Below are 21650 nucleotides of genomic sequence, written 5' to 3'. Positions count from 1 at the left end.
ATGATGAGCTCCAAAGAGGAGGAAACTCTACGTTTTTTCCAGTATGTTGAGGAGAACGGGCTGAGAGCCTACAACGGCCTGGTGGCTCAGAACTTGGACCACGCCAGGAATGAGAGGAACAGGGCCTACCTGCAGGAGAAAAACGACAAGAAGAGAAAACAGGAGGAAGCCATAAAGAGGTGGGAGGAAAATAATAACTGATTCATAGAGACATCATTTTGCGTCAATGGGTCATGCAGAAATTGTGCTGAAAACTCTTTAGCTTGAGCAGTAAAGTGTCAACACACAATGCAAGCTCTTGCATTTTCATGCACGCAATGCATGCGTGGCCAATGCACAAGCATACGAGCAGAGCTACGGCAACAAAACAAGTGACCTGTCCATTATTTGTGGTTAATAACCTGTTCTGACCAACCTTCCTTCTCCATTTATGATGGACTGTAGTAGTGCTGCAACAATTAATCGATTAGTTATCAACTATTCAATTAAAAGAAAAAAGTCAAAATTCTCTGATTCCAGCTTCTTAAATGTGAATATTTTCTGGTTTCTTTACTCCTCTATGACAGTGAACTGAATATCTTTGGGGTGTGGACACTGGCGACGGAACAAGGGGGACATGGGGACATTTTGTCCCCCTTAAAATTTGGTCCCCCTAAAAAAAAAATTTTTTTTTTTTTTTTTTTTTTTTTTTAATCTGAGGGGGCAACTGCCCCTGACGCTTAGAGCCCACTTTACACTGTTTACACAGCCTGTGATGCTTGTTACAGCCGTGATCGTTGTGGGATTATTACACCTGAGACAGACAGACCCAGGGATCAAGTTACAGAGAGCCCACTTTACACTGTTTACACAGCCTGTGACACTTGTTAAAGCCGTGATCATTGTGGGATTATTACACCTGAGAGACAGACAGACCTGGACTCTGTACTGCACTCACTGTCATTGGCTGCTGCTATAATCGTATACGGTTATTGTTATTTTATTTTTGTGTTGAGATGACAAGTTTTGCACTGTGTTTCGAAGTGATAATAATAATAATAAGTTCAGTGTTTCTGCCTGTGTTGCTGTCTGTTGTAGTGTAATTATAAAATGACCTAAAGGGAGAGCAGGTCACCAAGTGAGTGAGAAAAGGAAAAATACTGAATAATTACATTACTACAGTATAATCCTAATGTTAATTAAAATGAGATATTCATCTAAATATGGCTAAAAATCATCCAAACGTCCATAAAAACGTCAATTTCTCGTCGCCGCCCTCATGGGCGCCGAAAAAACACCGCCCTTCGGGGGCCGTCAAAAAAAAAAATATATATATATATTAAAAAAAAAAAAAAAAAAAAAAATTGTGTCCTCCTTATTGCAAACTCGTTCCGGCGCCACTGGGTGTGGACAAAACAAGACATTTGAGGATGCCATCTTGGGCTTTGTGAAACACTGATCGACATATGTTCCGAATTTTTTGACATTTTATAGACCAAACAAACGAATCGATTCATCGAGAAAATAGTCGACAGATGAATCAACAATGAAAATAATTGTTAGTTGCAGCCCTAGACTGTAGCTCTCTTCTCACGTAAATACCATTTCCCCCTAGAACGTTTACAGAGCATTTACAGTGTTAGAGAAACCGATATCTGGCAAAACAAGAGTCTGTCTTTTTTTCCTACAGGGGAAAATAATATAATAAAATGTATTGATCACAAAAATCCTGTATTTAACTTTGCATTTCTTCAGGATACTGGAGGACTTGGCAGCTCCCCTGTTTTGCTCAAAACCAGCGCACCAGTTTCTCTCCTGTAAATGCGAGGAGAGAGGAGTCAGTGGGTTCACTTAGGAAGAGCTTGTAAAGAATTGGGACGAATGGCCAGTGGGTCCCTGTGGCAATGGCAGGTTGCCATTTTTTTGGGTTTGCCAGTGTGGACTGGTGCACCCCCGCGCTCTATAGAGGATAATTAATTTTTCACTTTGAGACTTATTTGGGACTTGTCCTTGGATGGAGGTCGTCACTGCTCCATTTTTCTGAGACAGAGAGCTTTTAGAATTAAGAAGGGAGGAGGAAGGGCAGTGACACAGATTGTGTTGAGATGTGGGGGAGTGAGAGGACCTGTGTGGAGATTTAGCTGCTAGCTGTAGCTTTTCTTATTTGTTGTCTACAAACGTGTCGGAGCACGTGGAAAAAGTGTGGAAAAAGTGTGCAAAACTGTTACAAAAAAAAAAAGTGTAAGAAATGTACATTGTCAAAATGCTGTTCTGACATTTTTCATTGCAAAAGTTAAGTTAAAGTATTTGGTATTCGAGGGAGTTGAGTCAGTGACTAACTCGCATTGTAATCTTAAGAGAAATCAATGTGCTTTTACACGTGCGACCACAGCACCGTACGGCATCCCCAACGCTGAGCGAATCGGAGGCATGCACCCACAGCGTGCCCGGCCGGCACGTGGAGGCGGCGCGCTGGAGCTGTGGGTAGCAAAGCAAGCGCTGAGTCAAGGCTCACTGGGGATGATACCGGGACATTGCAGGTGGTTATGGACGCCTCGGGTGTGGTGACATGGCCTTCGCTGCTCCTTCATCCTACTGTGGTAAAAGGCAGAGTAGAACGAGAGCGAAAGATACTCAGTCAGCTACAATGTTTTATACTTAGTCATTAAAGGCCGAGTATTGATTTGAAGTCTTCTTCAGGTGCAACCTATGTCACAAATCATTGACTCCATAAGATGCTCTAATAATATGAATGGGCATTACGGATTATTATCAAGCAAATCTGTTACAATTGATGACTTGTCTGAAGTCTTGAAGTGGAATCACAGCCATGTTAGTGTCTCCATAGTGAAAGTGGAGTCATGAGCAGCTACAAAATAGTGTTTTTTAAGAGGACGTGAATCAAGTGGATTTTGAGAGAACAGCAAATCAAGTATATTAGCGAAACACTTATCTTCTACTCTGATGGTCAAACCATCTCATCATGCAGTGGGCTAAACCAACAGCAGTTTGTAGTGGGGAAGCTATAGGCCTACGGCAAAAACGGTACCCGATGTCACCGAATCTGTCTGTCACGATCTGTCTGACACGGTAGAAGGTCTTTTAGCAGCTGTTGGGAGTTTTAGCTGTTCATCAGATGATTACATTGACATCGTTTTGGGGCATGAGCATTTGGGTGTGACCAGATGTGGTTCTTAACGGATAGGATTTATCCTGGAACACTTTGTAATAATGTCAACACAGTCACATTTCTGGCCAAGATAAGGAGTCACGCAATTCACAATGGGCTAGTTCTCTGCTGCCACTTCATTTCTAAATCATTTCTAAATCAAATAGTGCGTGGGTGTTACAAGTCGTCCTGACATTGAAGGTCCTACATCGGAGTGAGAAGGACACTCCTTTCATCACATGCCAGCAGATTTCCCTTGCTTGTAACTTGGTGTGTGCTCCAGGACTGGGCGATGCCCGAGGAAAGTGGCATCTAGTCTCCCGCTATCCTTCCCAATGTCTCTCAGCTGTTGCCAAAGCTAAAATATTCATACGGAGTCACTGGAGGAAGAGTCTAAAAAATAACTGGATTTTTCATGAGGCCTAGAAGTAGGCCAATGAGACGACCCATTTTTACAGTAGCTGACTGAGAGTGAGACCGAGTGTGCAGGATTTGTTTTTGCGTGTGCGCGAGCATGTGTGTGTGCATGCACACGTGTGTGTGTGTGTGTGTGTGTGTGTGTGCGTGCGTGTGTGTGCAACAAGAGAAAAGTAGAACATGTTGGTGAGTGTGTGAGAAGGAAGGCTGCAGAAGGACAAAAGGAGTCGGACTGTGCGATGGTGTGTGAGAGGAGATGATTGTGAGAGCGAGTGTGTTTAAGAGTGAGGGGAAAGGGGGAAAAAAACCTGTTAGAGAGAGATTTAGTGTGAGGAGCTCAGTGGCAGGAGAGATGTGTTGTTCTGCCTGGTGACAGCTGGAACAGCCATAGGCCAATCAGATCAGCACATTGGGTTTGAGTGAGGCGGGCCTTCCTGCCTGCATGCTGCCAACCCACTCTGGGTTTCTTTGATTGCATTGCATCTGAAGGAGTTATACACACATGCACGCGCATGCACGCGCACGCACACACACACACACACACACACACACACACACACACACACACACACACACACACACACACACACACACACACACACACACACACACACAATGTCACAATGTGACATTTTAACTTTACAGGACAGCAAAACAAAAAATGATCATACTTTGTCCTGACTTTGTTTATTCAATCCAATCTTTAATGTGAAGATTTCATAATGTGGATGACGATATACTTAATGAATTTTTGACATTCAATTAAAAAAGACGACCCCCCCCCTCCCCTTGGAAAAAAAGTCATCATTCAGGGATCAGAAGGGTGTAAGTGCACTTACATTATTTAGTCCCAAATACTCAGTTCAGTGTGTTCAGTGTTACTGTATGTGTTTTGGCTTTTGATGAATTGGATTGGCTTATAATTAACATGTGCCCCCTTTGGCAGTAGAAGGAGCCAATCAGGAGCTTTCATTTGATATATACAACTCATTCTCACTTATGCCCCCTCTGGTTCACACCCCTCCATTTTATTTCTAAGCAATATCCTCCTCTCAAGAGCTCTCCGCTAGCGTTTTGTTTGTTTGTGTGAATCTTGTTTTTCCTGTCACATGGTGTCGCGGCGCAGAGCTGCCCAACGACAAGTCACTCCAACTGGTCCAAGTGCACCTGTGGTCTGTGCTCCAGCCAATCACTGGGCAAACATCCTATAAATAACCCAGTCACTACTACTCCAGTCACACCCACACACACATAACAAACACGTTCACGCGCTCACAGACGCGCGTGAACGTGCACCCACACAATACATGCACATACACACACTCTCTACACATCCACACACGCATATACTGTAGCATGCATGCACGTATTCTACCACAGTGAGAGAGGGAGAGGGAGGGAGCGAGAGATGGGTGGGAGAGAGTGCCACAGCTAATTTGTTTATGCTTGCTATTCTACAGACACCTGTAGCCGAGTGCAGATTGTACTGTAGGTTGCTTAGATTTTTCTACTTTGTTGTTGTTTTTGTTTGTTTTAAAGATATTTTTCCTCCAAAAATGGATGCCAAATATATGCCGTACAGCATATTCCTTTATTCTCCACTATTCACCTGCTCGGATGTTTACTTTTGAATACCTTTGTCCATGTGGTTCTACAAGTGGCTGCAGGTAACCTTCTCTTGTACGGCCGCTGACTGTTAGTCAAAAAGCCTGTGTGAGAGTGTTTTCATTGTGCACGTGCACTTTATTATTGTTGTGTGGAGTGGCAGCTGGTTTTGTGTCTGGTTTCCATGGGGACCCTGTTGCTAGGCGAAGTTAAGCCTCTGACCAATGAACACACCCCACCAAGCACCTTCTGCTCAGCAGCTGGCTGGGAGGGAGTCAGAGTCAGCAAAGTCACACACTGAGGGGTCACACACACACACACACACACACACACACACACACACGCACACACACACACACACACACACACACACACACACACAGCCACACACACACAGGCACACACACATGTACACTGGCACGGACACATGCATACATACATACAGACAGACAGACAGACAGACAGAGATCGAGATTTGAGGAAAGCAAAACATGGACATTTAGCCTATTTCATGTCATTGGTTTGAACATTTTAATCCACAAAACAGCTTAGGCTTGTCACACTAATGATATCAGGGGGAAAATATAGACCAGCCATATATTATGCACTGCAACTTAAAGAAGAACTCCACCAAAAAACTATGCAGATTATTTTCTAGATAATGTCACAAATATCCGAAAACTGTAAACAGTTTTGCAGGCAGGCATTCATTTAGTTTGACAGTTATTGAGAGTTTTGATGTCATTCATACCCAAATTACATCACTGATTATGTGCAAAATAAATCAGCTTTGTATACTTTTCTATGGCTTAAAATCCATACTAATTTTCCATTATATCCTTCAGACTTTTGCCAATATATGGCAGTGAAGTTGGCATTAAATGTATTTCTAAGTGGTATTAAAAAGGTCTTAAAACATCTTAAATTGAACTTGGACAAGCCTGCGGGTAGGCTACCCTGAATTACAGTCACATCTTGAGCTCATTTCACTTTGATAATCTTGTTGTGAGATTGAGATCTGTAGTTCTTCAACTGAGGTAATGTCCACAGTGACGGGCAGAAATAATCTATTTAACCAACTCTACTGTAGTGAAGAGCACCCCTCTATCCCTCTCACCCCGGGGCGCACACACACACACACACACACACACACACACACACACACACACACACACACACACACACACACACACACACACACACACACAAACAGCCCCTCCTTCCCCCACCACCACCATACACTCAGACATCATTAACGGCCCATTCAGGCCAATCATCTGTTTAGAGGGATCGATGGTGGACTTCCATGGTGTCATTATGTGTGTGGCTGTGTGAGCAAAGCCAGGGTTAAACTCTAATCAATGCTTTGCAGTGAAAGAGAACCCGGGTTCAGTGACACTAACACGCCTCATATTGTTAGCACTCTCGTCATCTGAGCCATCACAAACAGCCTTGTGCTACAAAAAGCGATACACACACAGACACACACTTGTGCTCTATTCGGCTCACCGTCTCCTGACAGGACACAGTTTCCAGCAGGAGATGATGGAGAAGCTGGAGTCAGGTCTCTGTCTCTCTTTCAGCCCCATAACACTGCTGCCGCTGCTGCTCAACACGTGCGCATGTGTGTCTCAACAATGGGGAATCAGTTAGGCCCCGAGATGTTTCTTGGCCCGTTCTGGGTCCGGCAAAAAAATAGTATTGTCTTTTAACGTGACTTGAGAAGGATTTCAAATTAATCCAATTGAGCTTTTCGCTCCACCTTTTGCATCAGACATCATGTCATTTCATTCATAATAACACATAGTGTATTCATCAGACATCATGTCATTTCATTCATAATAACAAAATAGTGTATTCATCAGACATGTAATTTCATTCATAATAAATAACACTGTGTTTCTCTTCCTTTGCCCCGTCATCCTTTCTCTCTCTCTCTCTCTCTCCTCCTCCCTCTCCTCTCTCTCTGTGTGTTGTAGGACAGGCGAGGACATAGCGACTGAAGGGAAGCACTTGCGTATGGGCTCCATGACCATGCCGGCCCCCCAGGAGCGCGTGCCCATGACCCACCCGCACGCCCTCGCCTGCGGGCCGGGCTTCTCCGTGCGCTCCCAGTCCCTCCACTCCGTGGGCGGGGGGAGCAGCGGGGGCGGAGGGGAGGAGGAGGTGGGAAGCCCCACCTCCAGGAAGCAGCCCCCGCCCAAGCCCAGGAGGGACCCGGCCACCAAGCTGAGCATGTCGTCGGATTCGGTGGACCACAGTCCCACGTCCACCTGCCGTGGGGAGCGATGTGACGGTGAGCTATAAATAGCTGCTCTCTGTAACAGTGCCCTGCTCAGCACAGTTTCCCCCTATACTGTGTATACATACACATGACATCTCACTATTCAGTGCATTCTTCACAGCCAGTGACAGGATGTGGCACGAATCAATAGCGAGCTATGATCACAATCGCTTTGAAATTGTGATTAGTTTACAAGATGAAATGAAAAGTTGGCTGAGTCTTGTGACATGTCACAGCCTGCAGGCCAATGTGCTGCATCATGAAAGAACACTTGAAAGCATCTGACAGGATCTGCGGCACAAACCCTGGACTGCTCAGGACAGGACAGGACAGGACAGGACAGGACAGGATAGGACAGGACAGGACAGGGCTCACTGGACTCTCAGGACAGGACAGGACAGGACAGGACAGGACAGGACAGGGCTCGCTGGACTCTCAGGGCTGACCGCTCTGCAGTGTGTTGGAGTCAGAGTGCAGCAATGCAGATGTATCCCAGTCAGAATAATCAAACCGCGAAGGCTACAGTGATTGAGGATGCTGAAGGACAAAGCCATAGGGAGGGACAAGCTGGAAAGATTAAATTGTAGCTTTATTTGACTGGCCCCGTTTCCTCTACACGCTGTTACATTCTGCTATAATATTGTACAGTAAATTGACGATGAACAATACAGGGCAAGGTCGTTCACATGTCTACTTGCCCCCCAGATGTGACGTGGAGTCGACTACTAACTCATTCAGCCACGAGAGAAAGTGTTCACATGTGAGTGACTGACTGGGCACATGTATTTACAGCTCCTGCTTTGGACATGTACCCTTCTACACATGTCTTGTGTACATTGCCTTTTGGTCACACATATTCCCCCATATTCAAACACCTCCTTTGTGGGGCATCATGCTCAACAGGCAGAACATTCAGCAAGAAATCAGGTCATTTTCAGAATAGATACAAACAATGACGGAGACGCGCACATCCTCTAACGGTCTTCAAACCCTAACCCTAACCAGGTGCTGGACCAAAAAAGATGACGGTAATAGGAAAGGGTCGCTCTTCTTTAGAAGACCCAAGTTCAACGTTCCACACGGGAAATAAACGAGCTCAATGGGAGCTACAGTGTGCGGACTCATTCCTTTCCCACGTTTTCAGAATAGAAACATATTATCCAAGGAGCCATTTTTAGCTGATCTTGGTTTGTGCATTTCAGCATCAGGTATCATGACCAAGTCGTTTCAGTTCACCAGGTGCCCCACACACACACACACACACACACACACACACACACACACACACACACACACACACACACACACACACACACACACACACACACACACACACACACGCACACACACACACACACACACACACTTTGCTCAACACATTTCTCAGTTCACCAGGTGCCCCACACACACACACACTTTGCTCAACACATTTCTCGGGTCTTGAACGCCGTCCCAGTTTCTAATGCGGCGGCTAATGTCCCGATCTGATTAATTTGGGAACGGGTTGGGGATCCAGCTCCTGGCTGGAGCGTCACCACGGCAGATGGATCAGAGTGCTGTGCTGGCCAGGAGCAGGTTATTGGCCACACAGTCAGTCAAAAGAGGCAGATCAAATCCCCAAATCTGCGTCTGTTTTGAAAGTTGAATTGATACAGAATGGGGTAAAGTCTTTAAATTGCTATTATCTCATTTAAAATCTGGCTTAATTTTGGATTTTTGTGTTACAAATTACCAATACAGGCCAAACGTGTTTTTCCCCCCCCCACTCAGTGTAGAATTGGCAAGTCCAAAATTCATTCCAAGAGATGCCTTGATAAAGATCCAGCAGAAGCAGCCTGCAGCCATTTCAGTGGTTTTCTGAATGCAAAAGAAACAAAGCGTACGCCTGCTTGGCCATGGAGAAAAAGGAGGCCACAATAATTGCAGCTCTGTAGGAAGAGCTTTAATGGATAGGATGAGAATTAATTGAGCATAAGGAATGTTTGCATCAACAAGCCACTGTAGCAAACGCACAATGCGCACATGTAAACAGTTAAAAAAAGAAAAAGAAAACCCTCACAACACAACATGTGCTGAGCATAAAGAAAAAATAACAGGCGTTGCAAAACTAAAACGGTATTTATAGAATCACGGTGTTGGAGGGGAGGGGCCTGTGAGAGCAGAGAGATGCAGAGGTTGCGGGAAGCTTTGACTCCATTTCAGTTGGGATGCTTGGTTGCCAACGTGATGTTTCGGGAGTCGCCCAGCCTGGCTGAGATTGGTGGGGATCTCTCTGTGTGCACACAGATCTTCCTGGGCGCCACGGCAACCATCCCACAGAAACAAGACCCCCTGCAGCCTGGCCAATCACAATATCACCAGGCAGCCCTGGCCAATGGGGCTGCAGAGATGCCGAAGTCTAAAGCTCGGGAGCCAATCGGAGCGAGAGTGTGGGGGTGTCCCTGGCTGAGGGGAGGCTTGCGTGCGCTGCAGCCGGCGCTGTAGCGGGAAGGGGAGGAGCTTGTGAGAGTAGAATTCATTCAGGAGGAGCGACTGACCTAGATTCTGTTTCCCCAGGAGGAGAGGGAGGGGGGAGGGGTTGCGGGTAAACACATCCGCTCCAGAGGGGAGGGGGAGGGGAGAGAGGGAGGGAGGAACAGAGAGGAGAGAGAGATGGATGGAGGGATGGATTCATCATCAGTGCTGAAACGGATCTCAAGATCCACCGTGCAACCCTGTTAACATAATAATGATAACAGAGACACAGCTGCGCACACACGCACGCGCACACACACACACACACATGCACACGCACACACACACACAGAATGCACAAAGACACAACGATGATATCAACCCAATTAAACACATACCAGGAGCACATCTGGGCCGAACCAAATCTTCTATTAACACCTCGTTAAGCAGCATTAACGAGGGGCAGGTAGGGAGCCTCATGAAAAGGCCTGTGGAATAACCCATCACATCTGCATTCGATCCTAGTTCAAATGGATATCAAACTGGTCCAATGTACAGATGAATGAAACGTCTCCAAATACCAGTGTAAAAGGGACAAATAATCATGTAAAGTCTGATTTTGGAGTTGAAAACATTTAAATTATTTACTATTATCATCTATCCTGTATCCAGTAAACCAGCTGTTCAGATATGTGAAGTTCTATCAGTAGCACCTGTGAGATCATGTAGCAGAACATGTATACATACATGTCCTAATGTTTCTGTGAATGTGTGGGCATGTGCATTGTGTGCGTGTGTGTGTGTGTGTGTGTGTGTGTGTGTGTGTGTGTGTGTGTGTGTGTGTGTGTGTGTGCGCGTGTGCGTGTGTGTGCGTGCGTGCGTGCTTGTGCGTTGTGCGTGTGGTGGATGGTGGTGACTCATACGGTTTGGGGAAGCATGCGTGTGCGTGGGGCATCTGGCATCTGAATTATTAAAGGTGTAAAATCTGCAGTTTGAAGATTTCAGGCACGGTCCGGCTCTTAACTCCACTTAACTCGTATCAAAAAAAAACACACCTCAGTGACCTAGAAATAAGCTACCATGCAAACAACACACTCCTATAGCACACTGTATACTGTAAGCACACTACCATTGGGACTGTATGTACAGCACGATGTAGCCAACACACATACTGTAGTAGCCTCCCATAGCTTCACCACCACACCGCATCTAAAGAGATTCACACACTGCAATGCTACGTCACCACGATCAGAAAGAAGCTCCACACTGTGTGACCCAGATACTCCACTCACATACAGCTCCACTGCTATACATGTGACCTAGAAACATGCATATGCCTCAACTATTCCCACATATCTGACTCAAGATATCGCTCTCAGCTCCACATATTGACCTACATCTGACCCAAAGACACATGGAGCTGTCCTAGGCCTCATTTTAATGCTAATGATCATTCAATTCACTTGAGTTGATTTCTGTATAATCCAACAATGCTTTATTCATGTATGATGCTTATGGAGACAAGCAGCTACATCATTTTATCGTGCGTCATACCACAATAATAATCGGAATAACTCATCATGAAATATAGCATAATAGTCAACAAATTAATAAACCAGAAAATAAATTGCATACTTAGTCAGTTGTTATGTAGTGCTTGTGAGTATGAATTTCCCAAATTGAGTTGTTAAGATTTTCTTTCTCACTCTCTATCGCCCTCTTAGAAGTTCAAGGATGCAGCGAGGACTGCAGGAGGGTGCCGCCACCCAAACCTAAGAGGAACCCGAACACTCAGCTCAGCGTTTCCTTAGACGACTCGTACATCAAGAGTCACAGAGGCCTCCACCACGTCACCTCCCCCGGCGAACGCAGCCCCTCGTCGCCGGCGAGCGACGACAGCCCCACGGACGACTGCGAGGACGAACCCGTCTACATCGAGATGGGCGGGATCGACATCGGGGGCCGCGAAGCGCTGAAGAGCGAGGACGAGGAGCCGGAGGGGGAGTCTGTGTACGAGGAGATGAAGTACCCGGCTCTGGACGATATGGAGTATCGGACCGACCCGGTGGGGTGTCGCTCCGCGTGCCCCACCCCGGCGCCCTACGACCCCGAACCCCTCAGTCGCTGCTCCACGCCTCGTAACATTCCCCTCTGTGACATTCCCGCACCCTTCCCCAATTTGCTCACCCACCGGCCACCGCTGCTGGTGTTCCCCCCAGCCCCGGCCCAGTGCTCGCCCAACTCGGACGAGTCTCCCCTCACTCCACTAGACGTCGCCAAATTGCCCATGCTGAGAGATGAGAGCCAGCCCTTCAGCAAGTCCCCGACATCCTCCTCTGAGGCGCCGCCCTCCTCCGCTCACCTGCGCAGGGAGCTCACCGCCACCCCGACCCTCACTGTGTCCGGCCGCTCTTCGGCGCCCCCTCTGCCCTGTACCCTCTACAAATCCTCCTCCTCGTCATCCTCCTATCAGCGCAGCCACTCCGCGTGCCCGTCGCCGGTCAGCATGGGCCGCTGCCTCACGCCGCTGAGTCTCATGCGCACGCCGCCCTTTGACGCCCCCACGGCGTTCCCCGGGGGTCTGCCGCGCAGCGCCTCGGCCACCCCTCACGGCAAAGGCTCGCCGCCCCAAGACTGTGTGGGACGGCTCCACGGCTCCATGCAGAATGTGTCAACGGGGCGTTCGCGGACGCCCACCAGCCCGCTGGATGAGCTCACCAACCTGTTCACCACAGGAAGGAATATGCTGAAGAAGAACACCAGCGGCAGGAAGTCTAAGGAGCCGGGAGAGAGTGAGTATAGCCCAGCGATCTGTCAGTTCAGTTAGTCCTTTCACTGCTTTGTCTCAATTGACTCACTTTAGCATGTAGTGGCTTTTTGTGCATAATTGTCACCTAATTATTCACCTTATGTTCGAACGCGGGGGTCAGCCAATTACTTCCAATTGCGTTTCCACTTCCTGTGGCAGTACAGTGCTTCTATTGTGTTGGTTCTGTTATTGGCCTGTATCATCTGCCACTCAATGTGAAATTGACAGCCCGTTCTCACGCCGACAGTGAGTCAGACTAGGTTTGTGCAGGTAAAACAGCCGGTGTTTGGAACAGGAAGTCGTAGCACAACCGGGTCAAGTGGGCGGAGAGACTTGGGGCATCCCAGTGGCTCACCTGGTAGAGTCAGTGTGTACCACAAAGCCTTAGTCCTTCACCTGGTAGAGTCAGTGTGTACCACAAAGCCTTAGTCCTACACCCGGCCGACCGGGGTTCGACTCCGACCCGTGGTCCTTTGCTGCATGTCACCCCCCCTCTCTCTCCCCACCGTTCCTGTCTGCCTACTGTCCTAGCAAATCAAATCAAATCAAGGCAAAAATGCCCCCCCCCCCCAAAAAAAAAGAGAAGATAGACTTGATTAAGAAGGTTAATGAGAAATTGCAGCACCTATCAACACCACAGAAGAAGCAGTAATGTCTCAGAAGAGGTGGAAACATGCAGAGGCAGGAGAGCAGCTAGTGAAAGTCTATAACCCTCGGTTCACACCAGGCGCTATTCAGAAGCTGAGTGCCACGCTAAACCGGTCACACCAGAAGCACTCTCTTTTCCTCACAACCTGCATTGACTTCATGCCTGGCAGCGCGGGGGGGGGTGGTTTAGGGGGGCATGTACTTTTTCATCATAGCATTGTCACCTGACATGGGGTTGAACTGGGGTGGGGCATACCAATGATTTCATGAGCCTGTCATCTCCATTGTTCAGTCAACAAGGGTTGGCTTTGGGTTATTTCCCCACATCTCAACTGCTCATCCACCATCCCCAGCACACGCTATCCACATGCAAATCTGGCTGGCCACATTTTCCGCTTTGCATAATGGCCCTCTTCTGCTTACTGGTCTTCTGCTGCTGCTTCTCTCAGGTGTGCAGCAGGTGCATGTGTCACGTGCCAAAGGTACAATGCACAGTAAGCCGTGAAACCAGGGGCGGAATCGGCAGCAGGGCGGACTGTGCGAAACGTCTGGAATCACAGACTGCTTCACAATATTACAAAATAGCAATAACAACAATTGCTTCCACCAATTAGATGCAACAGCTTGCAAAGCATGGTCACCTCAGGTTTTTAAACGGGTTTGAGGGACGTCCAGTACTTTTTGTTTTTTTTGTGTGTGTCTCTCTCTGCAGCATTCCTCCGTTTAATCTCGGTCCAGTCAGCCAAGTCTGATACAGATCATATGAGTTAATCTGCGGGGATTAGGGGCTAAAGCGGACAGCGGCTCTGCCTAGTGGTGGCATTAGGCCATCAGGCAGCATTACTTTTAAAATATGTAAACATCATGTTTAAACGCAGACAGCCACGCTACAATCGGGCACTGCCAAAAACAACAGGAAGTGTAAGGCAAACATGTAATCTGCCCATAATGGTAATGAGCTGCAAAAGTTGCTTGGAAATTGGGAAAAAAAAGAAAAGAAAAGAAAACACTACAATACAAAACTCTATTGTTCTCTTATTCTCTCTCATATAGTGAGTCTGGTGCAAGCATTCATCAGTCACAAATTAACGTTCTCATGCATAATGCAGACATTTTTCTAACAAAAAGCCATGCTATTATTAAGCCTGAATATTTCCAAGTGTAAGTTTTGCATTTCATGTAAAGGAATAGAAACAAAGGACTGTAGGCTTCCAAACTGAATAAGCAGGGCAGAGGGGGAGGGTGTTCAATGCACGAAGTATAGTTCATGTATGGAAGCAGGTCATGCATCATTTGAAAGGGAACCCAGAGTGCAGTGAACTCTGTGTATTAGTGAGCTCATGATGTGGAGTGAGATTTGACATCAAGAAAAGAACCCTATAGGGGGAAGATAACACCAGCACTAACAAAGCCCCGAGCTGAGTTGTACCATCTACATGAGCCCTACATGATAAAAGAACTACAAAGAGTCCACACACACAACATCCTTACTCAACGGTCGCTCGTAGCAACCACAACATAGCAACAGTGGAAGGAGGAAGAATCCCAGTTTCTTATTTGCAGATTCCCTCCCCACGGGTAACGCAGCCAATCACAGCTCAGGGCATGCCAGTCTGCAACAGAGCAATGAGCTCCTGTGGGCGGGGGGAGGGCAGCCATGGCTCTTAACTCAAAACTGCACCAGATCAGAGGATTTATCTTCCTCCTTTCTGCCCAATCAGCACATGGACTACTCTTGATTAACCAATCGGGTAGCTGATTGGGGGATGGGGGTTGGGGTGATAAAGCAGAGGCAGTTTCTGTTTACCTGGGATTTTCACGTCACCGGGGATAGTCTTCTTCCAGTTGTTGTATATGTGCCAAACAGTAGCACACTGGCTCTTTTATTCTAGGATTTTCACTCATTTTCTTCACTGTGTCAGTCTCTTAGAGTCGTAGACTACTGGCTTATGCTAAGTGATAGCTAGATAGTCAACAGTTTTATTCATGAGCCATAAATTGCAAGTAATGTCCTACCTGCCACATGTGCCCTTTTACACTATTTCGTCCTCTAGCTCCATATGGCTTGTAACCAATTTGCATAATGTTCTCTCTACCTCAAGGGTGGGTCATGTTGACAGACTTTGTTTATTTTTGCGATCCCAACACCTGTGTACAGGCACCACCACATGGGGTTCAGGAAGTGACACGTTGTGATTGGCCACAATCAGAGAGCCATACATAGCTATACACTATAATGAGCATGCTCACTCACTCTCTCACACTCACACTCACACACACACACACACTTACAAACCTAAAGAAACATTAATGTTTTTTTTCAATTGGACAGCAACAGCTAGCCTGACCCACTTACCAACTGGTTAATCACCACACTCACCCACTCAGAAAACACACACACGCTCATACGGCGTGCATGACACATGTAGGCATGTCAGGGGACGTCTGTGCATATATAGTATGTTAAAGGCATGGAATGAATGGAGATTGATCATGCACATGAATCGGTTATTCATACTGATCTATCTATATCTTTATTGAACTTTGAGCCGATAACATGCATCAGGGTCTCTCTGTAGAGCCTCTTGGAAATTGTATGTATATGCCATTGACTGTATATATGTGCTGAAGAAGAGTCGGAGCACATGGGCTGCTACTGTAGCTAACAGGATACATAAGAAAAGGTTCAACAGATAACTAATGCAACCCGTTCTCACTCCGAGCGCGTAGCATATTGACGCTTTGTCCCGTCCCTTGTGCGTCGCTTGTTACTAACATGGTACCCTTGAGCGACACATGAAGCGACTTGGGCTTTCCGACTAAACTCAATGCAAACCCATGGAAGTCATCTTTGACGCTTATGGCAACTGCTCCCCTATTAGCCTAACTGCTCCCCCATTAGTCAACTGCTCCCCCATTAGGGTCTGGACTGGAGGAGCTAACCTCTCCCAGACCCTAACCCTAAACCTAACCTCTCCCACCCCCCATGCCTAAACCTAACCTCCCCCACACCCTAACCCTAACCTCTCCCTCCCCCACACCCTAACCCTAACCTCTCCCACCCCCCATGCCTAAACCTAACCTCCCCCAGACCCTAACCCTAAACCTAACTTCTCCCACCCCCCACGCCTAAACCTAACCTCCCTCCAGACCTTAATGGGGGAGCAGTTGACTAATGGCTAATGGGGGAGCAGTTGCCATAAGCGTCAAAGATGACTTCCATGGGTTTGCATTGAGTTTAGTCGGAAAGCCCAAGTCGCTTCATGGGTCGCTCAAGGGTACCATGTTCGTAACAAGTGACGCACAAGGGACGGGAAAAAGCGTCAATATGCTACGTGCTCGGAGTGAGAACGTGTTGACTAATGACAATATTAGGTGTAAAATAGAAAGAAAGGGTGTTTAACCCATGTTTATTTTATGGTACCGGCATGCATTATACTTACATAGTTGAATCGATTTTAAGGGGAAAAGGGAGCACAGTGAAAAAAGGCAATGATATTATGCAGTCACTGAATTTAAAGAAAATGTCAAACAGCTAATGACAGTATTATCTGCCTCTCTGGATATGATATCAATTGCAATGCTTTACAAAGGTCCACTCATATAACCCTGGTGATTTACTGCAGCTACCCCAGTGTGTAGTGAATGCCACCTATAGGACTTTTGATGGTAGTGCAATGACTTAAAACTGATCAGTCTTCTTGTATCATAGTTTATTTGTTCTGTAAATAATATGTGATTGAAATTATGAATTCAATTTACTGCCATGTTTTTAATACAGCACATTTTGATTTGAATGTATTTGGAATGCATTATCATATAATAATTAGTGACTAGAGTACAATGTCAGAACCATCTGAATAAATGTGTCCTCTGAATATCTTCATCCTCTGAATATATTTTCACTCTTCTTTTACAGCAGAGTCCAAGAGCAAGTCTCACAGCGAGTCTAAACGCGAAGCTAAGGAACGCCACCACAGCCACAAGGAGTCCAAGCGAGAGTCTAAGGAGCGTCACAGCAAAGAGTCTTCTCACCGGCGAGAGGGCAAAGACAGAGGGAGCAGCAGCGCAGACCCGACGGCCCACAGACGCAACAGTAAAGACAGTAAAGAGCGTGGGTGTAGCAGTGTGGACCCTCCACCCGTTCGCAGGGACAGCAGGGACCGGGGCTGCAGCAGCGTGGAGCCCATCCCTGTGAGACGGGACTCCAAAGACAGGGGCTGCAGCTCTGTCGAACCCATCCCGTCGATGAGGAGAGACTCCAAGGACAGAGGGAGTAGCAACAATGGCGACCTGATGCCGAGGAGAGACAGCAAAGACAGGGGCGGGGGACCCGGAATGGAGTCTTTACTGAAGCAGGACAGCAAAGACAGAGAGAGACTTCTAGATCAGCCACCCGAGCTATTGCCGAGGCAGGACAGCAAGGACAGGAGCAGAAACGGTGCAGAGAGTAGACACGAAAGCCGAGAAAGACTGCTGGAGCAGCCGCCTGAGCTCCTGCCCAGGCAGGATAGCAAAGAGAGAGCCCGGAATGGCGTGGACTCCAAACATGAAGGTAGCAGAGACAGGCCGCCGGAGCTTCTTCCACGACAAGATAGCAAAGACAGAGCGAGAACTGGAGCAGAATATAGGCATGACAGCAAAGAGCACCCTCCGGAGCTGTTGCCCCGGCAGGACAGCAAAGACAGAGCCAGGAATGGTATGGAACATAGGCATGAGGGTAGAATAGACCAACCACCTGAGATCCTACCCCGACAAGAAACGGCCAGAAGCAGCAACAGCAAGGACCGGGTCTGCTACAGCTCTGAATCCAGGCACGAGGGGAGAGACCGGAGCTGCTACAATGGACCAGATCTTCCGCCTCCTCCTCTACCCAGGCAAGACAGTAAAGAGCTGAGCAGAACTGGCCTCGAAGCCAGACGGGACAGCAAAGACAGGAGTGTCAACGGCTCCGAGCAGCATCGTTACGACGTGAAGGAGGTGAAGAGTCCCACTGGGCTGGAGTGTCGGCGTGACAGTAAGGAGCAGCATCGTTACGACGTGAAGGAGGTGAAGAGTCCCACTGGGCTGGAGTGTAGGCGTGACAGTAAGGAGCAGCATCGTTACGACGTGAAGGAGGTGAAGAGTCCCACTGGGCTGGAGTGTAGGCGTGACAGTAAGGAGCAGCATCGTTACGACGTGAAGGAGGTGAAGAGTCCCACTGGGCTGGAGTGTCGACGTGACAGTAAGGAGCAGCATCGTTACGACGTGAAGGAGGTGAAGAGTCCCACTGGGCTGGAGTGTAGGCGTGACAGTAAGGAGCAGCATCGTTACGACGTGAAGGAGGTGAAGAGTCCCACTGGGCTGGAGTGTAGGCGTGACAGTAAGGAGCGAGGTTACAGATCAGACGGCACGCCCAGGCGAGACCACAGAGCTCGAGCGAACTCGCACTCAAAAGCACAGGAGAGGAATGGCAGCACAGGATCGGGACAGCATTCATCCACGGCCACACCCACTCACCACGGGAGACCCGCTGGAAGCCCGCCAATGGTGTTGGGAACAGGAAATGGTGAGGATTAAGACCGCAGTTTCATCAAATAATATAGTATCCACCTTATTTTTGAATGCCCCACTGTAAAAAATAATTGTGGGAACAAGGTCCGGTTTAACGTGACTCATTGTTGCAGCTTGCAACAATGAGTCACGCAGGCTTCTTCTGCAGCCTTTGTACTCGGCTGCAGACTCGAATTATAAACCGGAAGCTGGAGTCCATTATAAAAGTTATAAATATCGTCACATTATAAACAACTAGGTTAACCAACGCTGCGGGTCTGTATGGAAACAGTGTTACTCGAAATGGTTAAACGTTAAATCAATTTGGTCATTCAGTGGCGTTTTACTGCCATGTAAAGTAACTATTACGCTAGCCGTTAGCATTAGCCACAGTAGCCGACTACCCACAATGCATTACGTTATCCCAGCACCCGGACTTCTGTAGAGCAGAATGGCTCTGCTGTAAAATCCTCATAGACGTTAAGAAGCACCCATCAGGCATCATGGCAGCTAGAAATAAGGTGGATAAGATGCATTTATGATGACTGAACATGTGATTTTCAATTCCTTTGTAGAACTGAAAGCAGTACCTAAGTACGGCCGCTCACCTTCCCTGCCTGCTAACCCCTCTCCAAAGGGGACGCCACAAAGGAGAGCAGCAGAGACGCATCAAAGTCAGGTATGCAGATTTATTTGTATTACTTTTAGATTGCATTCTTTGAGAAGCAAACACTTTCAATGCTCAACGTGCAATTAGCTCTTTTAGATCAAACTGCTTCCACTTGTCTTGATGTGTTGTCCCGCTCCCCTCAGATGCCCCAGATGCCGTGGATGTGTGGAGACAGCACCATGCTAGAACAGATTGAGAGGAAACGCACCCTCTGCATGGAGATCCGCTCCAGACAACATCCGCACCTGCAGAGATCTCTGGAGAGGCCTCCTCCGGACAGGCACCAGGAGAGGAATCAAGAGAGGAACCAGTGCAAGCAAGAAAGTGCGTCTGTTCTCCCAGGCTGGGGGAAAAGCAATGGGGCCAAGAAGATCCGTCCTCCCCCTTACCCCACACAGACCACCGTATTCTGGGACACGGCCATCTGACGATAACAACACGCGTATAGCTCCCTGCCAACCAACCCCAAAATACCCACCCCTTTCCTTCTCGGAGCTGTGCTGATTCGCCCCCCTGCACACCAGGGGGGTCAGGACAGCCAATGAGAGCGCAGGGGGGACTCGCTGATGTCAAAGGACAATGGTGATTACCATAGCAATATTTCTGCTTGTTCAGGTTGTCATGTTTTCTTATCATCATCGGTGATATTTGATATTTTTCTATTTCCCGTGACTGGATTCTTGTAATATAATTAGTATAATAGATATTTGATGAATAGATATTTTCTAAATCAAATGGGGAATTAAAAAGCAGTTAAAATGATGTATAGTAGATGTAGATGCAATGTTTGTATGTTAAATTTTGTTTTGGTTATTTTACATTTGAAAGCATAATCTATCGATACTTGTACTGTAGTAGCATAATTTTCTTATGCGTACGTAACTCAATGATATTTTTGTGTGTGCTGAAAAGCACTAAAATGAATGGACTATTGGATTTTGTCAGTATATACTCTACATTTTCACTGTTGTATTGTAAGTTGAGGAGTTGCGTCAACGTGCTTTAGATTTCCGAGGCCCTCCTTGGCTGGTCCAGTATGTTCTAGATTCAGAATGTACAACAGTCAGTCCTAGAACAGAAACAAGAGACTCTGTGTGCTTCAGTTTGTATGTTACAGTAACAAGCTGTGTAGTCACTATGTCCGAGCCTTTTGAAGCCGTTGAATCTTTTGATAGGAAAACCTGTTGGCTGGCATAATGTCGAGGACTGAGAACGTGCGACGTGTTTTTGCTGTACTCTAAGATACAATATGAGGGTGGGTTGGGGAGGTAGTAAATTAGAACATTATAAACAGTTTAGTTCCCAAAACCAGCCAAAGCCTGTTAAAGTGAGATATGGGTGTGGTTGCACTTTGGAAGGTTGGCTATTCGAAATGGGGTTGGTGGCAATAGCTGGCGAATACCATGCACACTGCGAGCCCCCTCACACAGTGTAAATAAGGTGCGATACTTGATGCCAACAACCAGCCAGTACAATCAACACCTGAGCTTTTAGAACATTTCTTAATTTTTCTGCAGATTATAGTAGCCATATGCACTTGCTTAACAAATAACTTTCAAGATTATGCTTATATCTATATTTTTAAAATGTATGAGTAGCGAGCTGTGCCGTGTACGTTTTTAATTTATTGGCTGGGAGGTAAAGCCTCAGGGGACTGGCTGTCTGTGATACGCAGTCATCTGTGATTGGCTGTCTGTGACAATATATTATCCCCAAACCAATTGCCTGCTGATTGGCAACCGTTTTCGAGATCAAATCATAGAAGGACCTATAGCATGGCAACAGCTCTACCCAGTCAAAAGGACAGGGGTTGCACAAGGGCCTGCAGATCTTTGAGGCGTTGTAAATTAAAAAAAGAAAATGCACTACCCATCATCTTCCATCACATCTAATAAGGCTGGTTACATACAGTACATGTCCCTCTCCCCCTGCTCGCTCCCTCTACCTCAACCTCCTACTTACATCATCTCAATTGGTTCTCTTTTGCACATGGAATGCAATGTCTGCATTGCCAAAATAGTGTGGGTTTTGATACATGAACTAGCCCTCAGAGTGCAAGTGCAGTACCCCCTTTCTGGTGAGA

General features: G+C 47.0%; 1 protein-coding gene across 1 annotated transcript; it reads left to right on the top strand.

The window, feature by feature from the left end:
* nyap2b (neuronal tyrosine-phosphorylated phosphoinositide-3-kinase adaptor 2b) lies at window positions 1-19995 on the top strand (the record flags this gene model as incomplete). Its single annotated transcript, XM_083659057.1, has 6 exons — window positions 1-179; window positions 7150-7466; window positions 11633-12700; window positions 17285-18913; window positions 19473-19576; window positions 19711-19995. 6 exons carry the CDS (start codon window positions 1-3, stop codon window positions 19993-19995), a joined length of 3582 nt encoding a protein of 1193 aa, XP_083515183.1.
* Window positions 19996-21650: the final 1655 nt, after the last annotated feature.

This window comes from Poromitra crassiceps, assembly GCF_964638095.1.
Source record: "Poromitra crassiceps genome assembly, chromosome: 23".
NCBI lineage: Eukaryota > Metazoa > Chordata > Actinopteri > Beryciformes > Melamphaidae > Poromitra > Poromitra crassiceps.
The sequence above is the reverse complement of the archived record's forward strand: the minus strand, read 5'-3'. Positions and strand labels throughout refer to the sequence as shown.